The sequence below is a fragment of the Hermetia illucens genome, chromosome 4 (genome assembly GCF_905115235.1).
Source record: "Hermetia illucens chromosome 4, iHerIll2.2.curated.20191125, whole genome shotgun sequence".
NCBI classification, from domain to species: domain Eukaryota; kingdom Metazoa; phylum Arthropoda; class Insecta; order Diptera; family Stratiomyidae; genus Hermetia; species Hermetia illucens.
Window position 1 is genome coordinate 1,303,904 of NC_051852.1, and position 13,214 is coordinate 1,317,117.

General features: G+C 40.2%; 1 protein-coding gene across 1 annotated transcript in view; it reads right to left on the bottom strand.

Moving 5' to 3' along the window:
- LOC119654927 (homeobox protein extradenticle) overlaps window positions 1-11,838 on the bottom strand; it is a 28,337-nt gene extending 16,499 nt beyond the window's left edge. Inside the window, exons 1-2 of the mRNA XM_038060578.1 lie at window positions 11,439-11,838; window positions 10,751-11,063 (exon numbers count right to left, since the gene is read on the bottom strand). Of these exons, the coding sequence (XP_037916506.1) occupies window positions 10,751-11,015 (265 nt within the window). The 5' untranslated portion in view covers window positions 11,016-11,063; window positions 11,439-11,838. The remainder of the gene's footprint in view (window positions 1-10,750; window positions 11,064-11,438) is intronic.
- Between the last annotated feature and the right edge of the window lie 1,376 nt (window positions 11,839-13,214).

Below are 13,214 nucleotides of genomic sequence, written 5' to 3' on the forward strand. Positions count from 1 at the left end.
AATCAGAAAATATATTCGATGTAAAGTATCTAAATTATGACGATCCAATGTGGAGACTACACATGCAGTGATAGTGAGGAGGCTGTACGGTTTTGGTACAGGAAAGTGGCGTCAAAAAAGATATAAATAGGCAAATTGACATACAGTCTACGAAAGCTGAGATGTTATTCTTTGTTATTAATAAATGTTCCATAAAAATATACAGCTTTACACAATATATCGTTTTAAATTGATGGACATGGACATTGTTTTGTGAAATGTACAAGAACCAGATACTTCCATAACAGTTGGTCCCCAACAAGTAACATTTGCTTTGTGCATTTGGAGTCGATAACTATTTATTGGGGATTTAAGTAATGAACACCCAACAAGCTACATCTCCATACATTTTAGATATTGAAATTTTTATTTACTTATTCAAAAGAGAGCGACTTTCAAGGTGAAATCGACGCTGCCTGTTAATACTTTTTTATATTTTATGAAACGACGTTTTTCCTACGCAATATTCCACTTAATATAGATCGAAGCGCTACCTCTTCTTCTCATTGTTCTCTTAAAATCCATAAACTGGACTCAAGCCAGCACAAATAAACACGAAACCTAACTAGGTGTGCTGCGGTGCTATCTTCTTTCAATATCTACCTGTCCCTGCTGCCGGCGATGCACTTTATAAGGAATCGACTACGAGTTGAAGGTTGTTTACCTGTTCTGTTTCATCAGTGCGGGTGATTTAAACAATTTAAAGGTAGAAAGTGTTTCTGTGAAGTTTTTTTTTCTTTTTAGGATGGAATAAGTCAAAAAGGGTATTTGAATGTTTTCGGAATAATAAAGGCCAATGGCGCATGGTTCTTTATAATTAATAAGTAGAGGAATTTTAGGCGACTGGGTACAGAAAACTATTTTATAATAGCTTCCATTATTAGGCGGTCAATAACTTGGAATGTTAACAAGCATTGATTCTTGTTTGAGAGCGCCGTGTACTACGAATTTCAGGTTTAGATAAAATTCCAGTATCATGCATGAATCAAAATTCGATAAGATAACATTTTATTCATCAAAAAAATCGAAAAAATTGTCCACATATTTGATACACTCGCCGACACGTGATTATAACCAATAAGTTCATAATTTCTTCATAGAAATGTATATTACCTACCAAAAAATAATTAAGAAGGATAATGAAGCTCTTTGACAGTTTTATGATAGTACGTTTCAGATGTCGAAGATACACCCCGTACTGGTAGGCCAATCGTCGTAGAAACCGATAAAATCGTCGAAATCATCCAAGTAGACCGGCATGTGAGCATTTGCTCGATTGGCCAGGAACTGGGTAAGGACCATAAAACCGTTTGGAACCATTTGCAGAAGATTGGATTTCAAAAAAGCTGGATGTTTCGATGCCACACGAGTTGGCCCAAGAAAATCTCTTGGACCGAATCAACGCTTGCGATGCACTGCTGAATCGGAACGAATTCGACCCATTTTTAAAGCCAGTGGTGACTGGTGATGAAAAGTGGATCACGTATGACAATCTCAAGTGAAAAATATCGTGCTCGAAGCACGGCGAGCCGGCCCAAACCATCGCCAAGCCCGGATTGATGACCAGGAAGGTTTTGCTGTGTGTTTGGTGGGATTGGAAGGGAGTCATCCACTATGAGCTGCTCAACTATGGCCAGCCCCTCAATTCGGTCCTCTACTGTGAGCAACTCGACCGTTTGAAGCAGGCGATTGACCAGAAGCAGCCAGGATTGGTCAATAGGAATGGTGTTGTATTCCACCAGGACAACGCTCGGCCTCACACATTTTTGATGACCCGCCAGAAGCTACCGGAGCTCGGATGGGATGTCCTATCGCACCCACCGTATAGTCCGGACCGAGTACCAAGTAGCTACCATCTCTTCCGGTCCATCCAAAACGCTCTTGGTGCTACTAAGTTGGCCTCAAAAGATGCTTGCGAAAACAGGCTGAGTTTTTTGCAAATAAGGAGGGGGGGGGGGGCATATTTGACTTAAATCGGATAATTCTAAGTATGCTAAATAAAGCGTTAAAATTCTCAAAAAAGTGAAGCGATGGTGGCTTTACGGTTTCTTAAAATTAAAATTCGATCACAAAAACGACATTACTTTTTCCAGAACCTAATATTTATATAGAGGATCGGTTCAGATTCTACACTTTCCGCGAAACAAATCAAACTATTTAAAAAATCATTTTCTGTGGAGTAAGCTGCATTAGAATCAGAACAATGACATCAGTACGAATCATTAAGAGTACTGAAGAAATCACCGAAAATTCGCTATGGTCCATATGCTTTGGATTGAGGAGTGGCGAAAAAATTATTTTTGCTGACGAAAGAACTTTAATATATATGTTGCTGGTGAACTCTTCACAAGCGAAAGACCTGATTTTTTCCAAGAAGCAATTACCCGCGACAGAATTACCAGTTTATGATTTATGAACAAAACTTACAATTTAGAACCCATCTCTCATAGAGTGCATATAAAACCTGATATAATTCATTGCTATTAATCAAGCTTCATTGCAACATCCCTTTTCTCAGAATAACAAGTTAGTTTCCTCCAAATCGAAATAATATTAGTAGTAGCGTCTGGCATTGCTCTCTCTTAACACTGTAAAATAATCCTGGGAGGAACGACCAAAGGGTATTAGATGTCGAAGCAATTTTTAGTCGGGTTTTCAGGATCTGATTGATCCTCAGGTAGATCCTGACCATTCAACACATCAATATGGAGTGATGGGTGATATGTAACATAATGAAAAGATCAATGGTATCAGAATTTTCATGACAGCAACATAATTAAAGGTAAAGCAAAGTAGACGTCCACTAACGGTAGATCATGTCTTATTATAACCTTCAGTTAAAATCGGTCATGGATAACTATACAAAAAGTAACGTCGCCTAATCTGTATTATTTTCCATTTCAATCAGAAAAAGAAACTAAACCCATGGAAAATCTGGAGGGACTAGAAAATCCTTTGGTCTCAAATGCTCAAATGAATAAACACAATAGCGAAGTACTATCAACGAATTGACAACAGGCACCAGGAATTGTAGCGTATGAGCTCTGCGCTTCTGGATAGGAAAGGACAAAATGTTCGTCATGACAACAGGATGTGCTGACCGGCAAAATTATCGACAACTTATTTTTATCAGTTTTCGTTAACTGTCAACATTTTTTGAAAATTTTCCCTGCAAAAAAAACTCTGAAAAATTTTTGTAATGGTGTCAAAATTTAACTGTTCTCATCGTATATTTGGAGTCGTTAATCTCTTGAAAGAATGATTCTCGTTGAAGAAATAGCAGCAAATAACACTAGTTTTCAAAACAGGTAATTATGCTTATTTTTTAGTCAGCTTTTTGCGCAAAGATTTGCGGAAGTCATGATTGGTTGTCCAAATATATAAGACTGTCAACAGGGGGGCACAACCAAGACAACGGATCCGTTCATCTGTCAGTTACTCGAGTAACTTATGGAAAAACCACTGATTGTATCATCTGGCAATGGCAAAAAAGGTCGGAAAACTCAACTGAGCCGTAAGAATGCATTGTCATTGTCATACTAGACAACGTCCGAGGAGGATACAGTCAACTAACGATATTTGAGTGCAAAACCATGCCTTTATTTTGCTTGTTCTGCTGCGTACATTTGATGATTTAAAATACCAATCGATTGTGACTGAAAACTGCTGAAGAAATTCAATTAGGCGAATGCAAAACACTTTTCCAACACAGATTGAAGCATTGTCGAATAACATATGGAGGAGTTGCTGCTCAACATGTCGGGCAACAAAATAAAAAAGTCTTTCAAAAATGCAGTAAAACCAAAATAATGTTTACAATAGAAAAGTAGTGATGCGAATATTGCAAAAGTAGCAAGCATGTCAACAAAAAATCACCAGTTCATCAAGAGCTCTGCTACATTGAGTTAGATTAAGGAAAAACCACGCTCTTCTGTTCTCAAGCAACAGATGAACTCAAATTACAAGTTTATATGTGTATGTTATAAATTTGCCATTCAAATTTGGGTTCATCCGTTGTTTGCATACACATATGCGATACAGTAAAAGACATTTCAAAACAGTTTGCTCAAATATCTGATGACTTGCTAGGATCGGAAAATGTCTGAAAACCAGATTGAGGTTCGAAATGAAGTTAATGCTATGTAGCTGCTTCACCGACTAGTTGCAATTGCAATACAGGCAGACAGCCCAGCTTTCGGAAGCCAAAGAAAATTGGAATGGGGTTTGGGGATTGGAGACCAACAGTCTGAATATGTAAGTGGATTACCGCCGCGAATTTAGAGGATGTTACTGAAGAGGAAGATCAATCAGCCATAAAAAGCTTGCTAGCAAATGCAAGCTCCTCATGCAATGGATAGCAAATTAGCAAATTTAGTTTCATCAGTCGATGCCAATGGCATCAGGCCTGATACAGTCAAAAGTGATGACCAGGATCACAAAAAAAGGTATGGGACTTCAAAGGATGATCAACTTCTTAATTACTATTAATCGTAAAACAATCTATTACTAACAATCGTAAAAGTATCGTTGCAAAGAGATTGTGTCTTCATATGGACAGACCAAAAACTGATTAGTTAATTTAGTAATATTGGCATATTATGACCTTGCGCAAGCAGTAAACATGTAGTAAAGGAATCTAGAATTGGTGAGGTCTAACTATCGAGATATAAGGACAATAGTATTAAAGCGGTCTTCCACATAACACGTAGCCGCGAACTCATCGCGGTTATAATAATATTGAGAGGGAGCCATTAAATTTACAGCGATCGAAAGTTGTTTGTTTGGAGACAAAAATTTATTTTGTAGACAATTAGGAGCTACACAAGATCAAAGCGTCCAGCACACATCCTACGAAGAGGGATTTTGATATTGAGTTTATTGGAGAAACTGATTTTGGAGAGGCAGATGAATTATTTAGGTTGATCCGGGAAGCCAGAAATGTAACGAACCAAACTAAGCTCAAATAAGCCACAACAAACTAACAGGTACACGATAATAAATTCAAACCAAATAGTTAAAGGAGCTCAACATTTTACCAATTATGATTTGTTCGTTTGTGATTTGTCACAAACGAATATATTAATCATTATTTTTGTTTTTTTTTTTCCTTTATTTATATTTATTGCAAATTAGTCTTAATTAAACGACCAATGATAAAGGTGATCAAAATGACTTCATTAAGGGGGAAACCACATTAGGAGGTTTTCAGGCTCGACTTTTTTATTGCTTAGATCGTTAGCCTAGCTATCCCAGAATACGTTGTTTAAATTTTATACGGGTAGAAGCGAGCGATCCATCACCTAGAAAGTAGTTGTTCTATGTCCTTACGAAATCTGGAAACGTTATGTAAATAGTGTATTTATAAATACTTGACGTCAGTCCCTTGTACGAGTGCATTTGTATTTGTTCGTAATTAAGAGTGATAAATGTGTTCACATCATAAAGTGGATTTTTCAAACGTGTTTTTCTCCATCTGCGAAAATTCCAACTTAAAAAGTAATGAATCGATCATTATGAAATTTGGAGGAATGATTCTTTACAAAATTGCCAAGAATATGAACCAACATTTAGGATGAAATCCTATTTTTAAGGGTGCTTTATTTTGGGTAATTTGTGAACAAAAATGATGAAAATCGAAATACTTTTTTTTTTAACATTTGCAAATTTCGGATTTTGATTATTTTCAGCTGCTCTGAGGTTCATATTCTTAGAAAATAATTTAATGAAAAATTAAAAGCTCTTTGGTTTCAGATAAAGATTCATGTCGTTACACGTCTTGCAGTTGGAGAACTCCAATTACGACATTCAGCGAAATATTACCGCGTAATTCTTTTATTTTTAGCTTAAACTAACAAAAAAATCTCAGTTTTTCAGAATATGACTAGTATAATGTCCAAATTTGACTTAATTCTAAATAATTCCTCCCACGCAAGTTGGACACAGAATATCTGACGACAGATCATCTGGTCAAACGGAAGCCCTAGATCAGATCAGACTGTATTATCTTAGCTCTTAGCATGGATAATATCCCATGCGAAAGATATCTCTCTAATCCTATACTGGTCAAGGTTCATTGATGGCGTTGGTACTAACGTTGTTGAATACTTCCTCTATAGCCCCGAAGGCAACTAGAGTATATTGCTTGTACTGTATTGGCCGCTAAATCGTGCCAATTGCCTTGTGTAGAGCTGTTTTTGTGAGGATTTGCCGTTGAGGTAGATGTGCTGGGACTTTGAGAAAGGTATTCCCTCCATAATCGTCCTTAAGTGCCCACTTTCGGTATGAAAACCGGACGTGCGCATTTCCAAGACTGGGGTACATATCCCAAATAGTACACCTCCGGCAAATCTCGACGAGCCACGACACTTGCTGCTGGTGTCACATAGCTGGCAGTATGTCTGAATGTAGTAATAATTGCATCGTCAAAACGAAAAAAAAAACCTTCAAGCACGATGTTTTCATATAATAACCGCTAGCTTTCTACCTAAAATTCCGTCTGATGTCCCCAACAAACGCGAAGATCAGAGTCAATAATAGCCCCACTGATGCGTTTGAGACAAACGTCGGATTAAAGCAAGAAGATGGATTGACATCTCCACTGTTCAGTCTAGCACTAGGGCACGTTGTACGAAAACAGCCTGTGGACACGAAAGGCACGCTGCTCTTAAAAGTCCTGCCAAATCGTCGCATATGCAGACCATATAATCATCATGGCGCAGTAATGGAGATTTTTATAAAACTCGATAAAAGGGCAAACGAAGTTGGTCTACAAATTAACAAAAACAAGACGAAAATTATGACGCAAACGAGAAAAATGACGCCCATTAGAAAAAATATAACGATTGGCGAATATAACTTAGAACTTGTAGAAAAATGTATATACAGTAGAATCCGGATAAACAACGGACGACGCACAAAGCGACCGTATAAATTAATATAATAGTAATAATCCATATTGGATCAAATGAAGTGTGTTAGAGCACTTCATTCAAGACCGTAACGGTACACTACAGTACACTGTAGGAGGTAATGTGGTCAGCATTGCGATCACCGGAGGTTATTACCCTGATTTGACTCAGGACCTCATTCACAGCTGAGTCGACTGGTATCTGACATCCAATTACGATAACAAATCCCTCTGCCACTAGTGAGTCCGCTACGACAGCCCAGCGCTCTAACCACTTGAGCTATCCGGACAAAGCTGATTATCAATAGTCCTGCCAAAAGCTCAGCAGTACGTCACCTTCTTCGTCAAAGTTATCTGCATTTGGGGTCATGGTATTAACTACAGTGTCTAAGATAAATCCATCCTGTTTGTAACAGATAAAAATGGACCTTTGGCTCAGACATCGTGAGTCATCATCAGTAGAATTTTAAGGATAAGATTTTTACGAAAGTTTGCTTTTAAAGCTCTAATAATACCTTGATTCGTGGGTCGTAATACTGCAGTGGCGTTAGGAGGCAGAAACACTAGAGTTACGTTTCTAAGGTTAGCAAAATGATGATCTTCCAAAAGCAGGATTTCCTTTTTCGTTAATTCGCGATCCCAAGCACGTAAACATTTGGTGAAAGCATCAGCGGTTATGCAGGTCTTGCGATTACCCTCATAATCCACTGGTAACTGCCGTACAAATTTAAAACTTCTAGGATCTTTAGATTTCTCCCCATGTTCGATGCCATTATCACAATTACTCTTTCATTTGATAACATTCCCCCCGTGCATGTTTCGTCTTTAAATTTCAACGTCTTGTCTGGGATTAAAACAACCCCTCCCAACTCCACTTCCAGCTTTTAAAACATTAGCATTAAACACGAGTTCTATCTTATCTATTTTTCTTTATCGACAATATTAAACAAGTCGGGAAACCGGAAGCTAGACGCTTTAGGTATGAAAGGTTTTGTGTATTTCTTTTATAAAGAGATTTAGGTGTGCATTAGTCCCATTAGCATGTAGCACGTGAAATATGCATATATTATGTGAAAAAAGCCACTTTCAAGTGATATTGACATTCATAGTCTTGAATTTGCAGAGGAGCGACAGCTTTGATCTAGTATAACTTTGTTAGTAATAGTGTGATTTTCATCAAATTTGGCAGGATCATGCTCTATACTGTAGCCTACACTGTTGCAATTTTGTGATTCTAGGGTGAAGTTAAGGGGGTTTTCCTGTCAATTACTAAAAATTATAGCAATGTGCTGTTATTAACTTTATTTGAACAGGTATCGGTATGGAGGGTATTTCGGAGCCTAGGCACCATATATTGGCAGCCCCCTGATTTTTATCAGATTTTTCGGTTGGGTAGTTTTTGAGAATGGGTTCGTTAAAAAATGACTAATTTCAACCCCCCGCACTCCCCACCTTTTCAACAGAAGTTAAAACTAGGACCGGCTTCGAAAAGTACTAACCGAGACCTTTAATTTGATACCCCACATGACTATATTTGATGAAAAAAAAATTTACACCCCCCTTTTGCATGTATGGGGAACCACCCTTAAATTTGTCGTAAAAGGATGTAACTCACTATATGCACAGTTCCCACCTTTCTACCAAATTTTATGTCAATCGCTATAACCGTCTCCGAGAAAAATGCGTGTGACGGACAGACAGACAGACATTAGCGCCATAAAAGCGTGGCTGGAGGTGGTTCAGCTTGACCTTGCGGAACAAAAGACGGAGGCGGTCTTGATTACCAATCGTAGGAAGAGGAATACGATTAATATTCGCGTTGGTGGTCACGTCATCACTTCGAAACCGATTATCAAATACCTAGGGGTGATGATTGACGCTAAAATCAATTTCAAGGGACATCTGAACTATGCCTGTGAGAAAGCGGCAAATACCAGCGTATCATTAGCGCGGATGATGCCTAACATTGGAGGTCCAAGATACAGTCGCAGATTACTTGTGGCCGGAGTGGTTCGCTCCACACTATTATACGCGGCACCAGTTTGGGAGGAAGCACTAGTGTGTGAGAGTAATCGTAGGAGAGTGAATATGACTTACCGCTTAGTGGCGCTAAGGGTGTGCAGCGCCTTCAGAACAATATCAGGCGAGGCAGCGTGTGTTATTGCGAGAATGATCCCGATAGACATTCTGGGAAGTGAGACACGCTGCCTGTACGAGACAAGGAAAATGAATCCTCTTGAAAAGGATGCAGAATGCCGAAAGGCGGCAAGGCGAGAGTCGCTGGACCCACACTTTGATTCCCCGTATTGAGGAGTGAATTCAGCAGCAAAACAGTAACATTAACTACCATCTGACGCAATTCCTGTCAGGATATGGCGGTTACAGGAAGTACCTGCACCAATTCAGGCTGGATGATTCTCCCTTGTGTCCTGAATGTGGTTGCACACCTGAGGACCCGGAGCATGTTATGTTCCACTGTCCACGATTTCTCTCAGGAAGGAGGAGTCTGGAAGACTCCCTGAAAACCACCCTAAGCCCGCAGAACATCGTCGGGGAAATGTTGAAATCGAAGGGAAACTGGTGTGCGGTGAACACCGCAATCAAACGAATACAAGAGGAACTTGGAACAGCGGAGCGCGCAAGGAGGACGCGAAGAACGGAAGGCGTGGTCGCGTAAAGCGCAGTCCACCCCGCGAAGTAATGCTTTACGGCAGTCCCACGGGGAAGAAAAAAGGAGAATGTGGTGGTGTTTTTAGTGGGTGAGAATCCCACACGCTGCTGCAACCTGGCGCGGCAATCTTTGTAAGATTTCCACCTCCATTCATAAAAAAAACAGACAGACAGACAGTAAACCGATTTTAATAAGGTTTTGTGTTTACACAAGTCGAAACGCGGGTAAGGAGGTATTGTTTGCGCATAAGTATTGTAAACAAGATGCAAATTCTTTCGATGAAGACAGTGCATAACTACTCGGATGTCAGAATTGGAAGATGCGATCGATAGATCAGGAAGGATCAAGAAGGATATCTTGAAGGTCAAGGCTGTAGAGCTTCGACGACGATAAAAGAAAACCCAATTTCACTCGCCATGGCATTTTAAGTGAGGGTCTTCATCGGACTCCTCTTGATGTCCGGACATCAAGAGGAAGGACCTCTCTTTCTCCCTCTATAATTCAATATGATGTTTTAAGCTTATTATTAACTTAAATTAACAACTTTGCTGAGTTGCACGGTTCATTATAAAAATTTAGATAAAAAATAACTGCAAGAATTGTGAGGTCCTGTGATCATTTGCGAAATCTGGCTTGGTCTTCCCAATCCGAATATCTTAACACTTTTAGACTGAGCTTCCACCTGGGACATATCGTGATCAAGGGGCTGGAACCCTGGAAAGTGAAGAAATCCCAACCAGTTCAACCTGTTTTGATTATTTTCCCTAGCGTTGATTACAATTTCCAATTCAAAAGAAAAGAAAATTCAATAATTCAACATCGTTACTAACGAAACAGATTTGCACAACGATTTGCTTAACGCCAAGAAGGACCCTATTGAACCCCCAATTGAAGTTGCACATTTTGAGTTTGTGCTCGTAAATTGGAACTCGATCCATCGCACCAACTAAAGTTGTTAAAGCAAGTCAAGTTGAATCCCTAAAGAGTAGAAATCTATATGAAAACAATCCTTCGTGTTCGAACTCAGTCCATCAGAATTTGGTTTCTTCTCATCACAGACAAAAAATCAGTGGCAATTTCAGGAAACCCTAAACCTATTGGAATGAAGTTCATGTGTCCTTAATATCACTCACCTGTCTTTTCCTTAATTTCGCAAAGCACTGAGAACAGAGCTGGTTTCATTCGATGGCAGTTCAATGTGTGCTTCCTGGCTTGTGCCTCGTCCAACGATTGCTCCGATATGCTCATGATTTGTTGTAAAATCTCGCCGATGTCCTTTTGTTTCCTCACTTCATTTTCACCGCCTGCATTCGTCCCGTCGTCCTGGCCGGGCATCCCGTATCCTTGCGGAGCCATCATACCGCCCGTGTGCGCCATCATTCGGTTGGGGTCTTCCATTATGAATCTCGTCGGAGGCTCAAGGCTTCCTTCACGTCAAGCGCTATTCTGTAGCACAGGCAGAAATGCAAAAAAGGGGAAAAACTCGGTTCAATACATTCCAGATCTCACAAAGCTCGCGGTGATTGTTTTATCAATGAAAATCTACTAAGAAAAAAAAAATCCCGAAAAAGGACGATGGTATGAGGTAAAATCGATCCGTTCGCTCTGCGCGAATTCGGTCAGTCGTGCGTCTCCCTTCGACACCACGGAATCCTATTCGATGTCGCATTCACACCCCCGCAACCAAGCAAATAAAACTCGTCAAATGTCAATCAACAACTTGACATGTTCAGCAACATAAACAATCACAGCCCCTGGACCGCACGTTTCGCGCGATTCGTACCCTTACCTAGGCCCTAGCACTACCAAAAAATGTCTCACCTTTTTCGATTCTCAATTCGCCACGATCCGAAACACTTTCCGGAACATAGACTCGAACTCAATTCACACGAAAACTCCAATTTTTCTCGAATGCACAACTCTAGCTTTGCCTACCTTTTCACACACACACCCGCGACGAATCTACGAACACCACGAGATGCCAACGAAGGCAGCGTAGACTTCCCTACCAAGTTTTAAATCGTATTTGGGCGGAATTAACAACGACTCCTTTCGCGATTTTATTACTGATCACTTCCACAATTCATAAGGATGTCTTTTGCACAAATTTGGCTGAAACAAAAGCAGAAACTCAGCAAGCAAATGCGAGTTTCCCAACAAACCGAAAAGGGTGTCGGTGTTTTTTGTGTTCGCAAATGGCCGACTACAATGAGTGCGAGAACCAGCAGCTCAGAAGTAGGGGGTGCTAGTCAGAGTTTAGGTCGATTGCGCCATCTTTTTGCCAACTAGAAAAATGTTTCCTTCGTACAAGACTGACGATGGAACTTTTAACACTTCGATGCCGGAGACAAAGTGACTCTCAAAATATTCAGTTGTTGTGATGAGGTCTCCATTTGTCATCTCTCCATCAGCCAAATGGAATCTTTCAAGTACTGCAATTGTTGTCTTTTCTTTCATTTATTTCTACCAAGGTTCAAGGCTCAAGAAGACGAGGCAGCCCCTGCCTCAGATGGAGCGATAGCGGCAGGACGCCAGACAGCTTTTAGGGATATCGAATTGGTGGAGCTCGGCGCAAAATCGGGAGGTGTGGAGTTCCTTATTAAGGCAGACCTAGACCGGATACCGGTTGTTGCGCCGTTGGTGATGATGATGGTTCAAGGCTGTCAATTTAAAATGAAACGAAACCCAATTGGTACTTTATCGGAAGTTTCGTAAATCTTTTCCAGAGTTCGCTTCTAACTTGATTATTTATACTCTTTTTAGCAGATCCGCACTGGCTGTAGTTGATGCCTCATGCCACAAGGAATAGCCTTGGCCTTGCTTGCACTTGCACTTTTTTCCCTACCAAGTACCAATTACTCGACACTCGAGTTATTAGATAGATTTTCCATCCTCCAGTATGAACCTAGCTTGAGGTGGGAGCGCTCCCTCTTTTTAGTGCTTCTTGTTCACTTCTTACTGGAGTATACGACATCCACAGGATGAAAATATGCTTCAGTTTCACTATCATCACACTTAACACTGCGCAAGTGATAAGTTCACAGTAAAGCATATCCAGAGTTATCTCTGGTCTCAGTTGATAAACATGAATTTTACCCCCGTCTCCAGTCAATAATGAAGTGTAACGATTGAAGGAGTCAAAGTTACTAAAAGCCCTTCTTTTTCTTCAGCCTTTGTCCAGTTCGCAAGCGGGGTCGGCTCGTCGTGATCGGTTTCGCCATTTGGCTCTATCGAATGCCTGATCTGGGTGCAATCTCGAGGCTTTTAAATCCCCATTCAGCTACTAAAAGCCCTTAATTCAGCCTAGTTCGATGTCTTTATTCAAACCAATCATTTGATAGTGAATCAAAGAAAAAATGACCCGGCAGTAAGGGACAAATGCACCTGAGAAGAACACTAACGAAATCCCAACCATTCGCGAGACGAAAAACAAAATTACAAGAAAAGGGCATTTTTAATGTAACAGCTAATAGCTCCACTTGTCCCTGTTTGCTCTATGCAGACGACCTTAAGCTGTTTTCCGCTATATCGTCGCCTATGGACTGTGTTTCCCTTCAGAATAACCTGGACACTCTGGTTCGTTGGTGCCCGACTAAT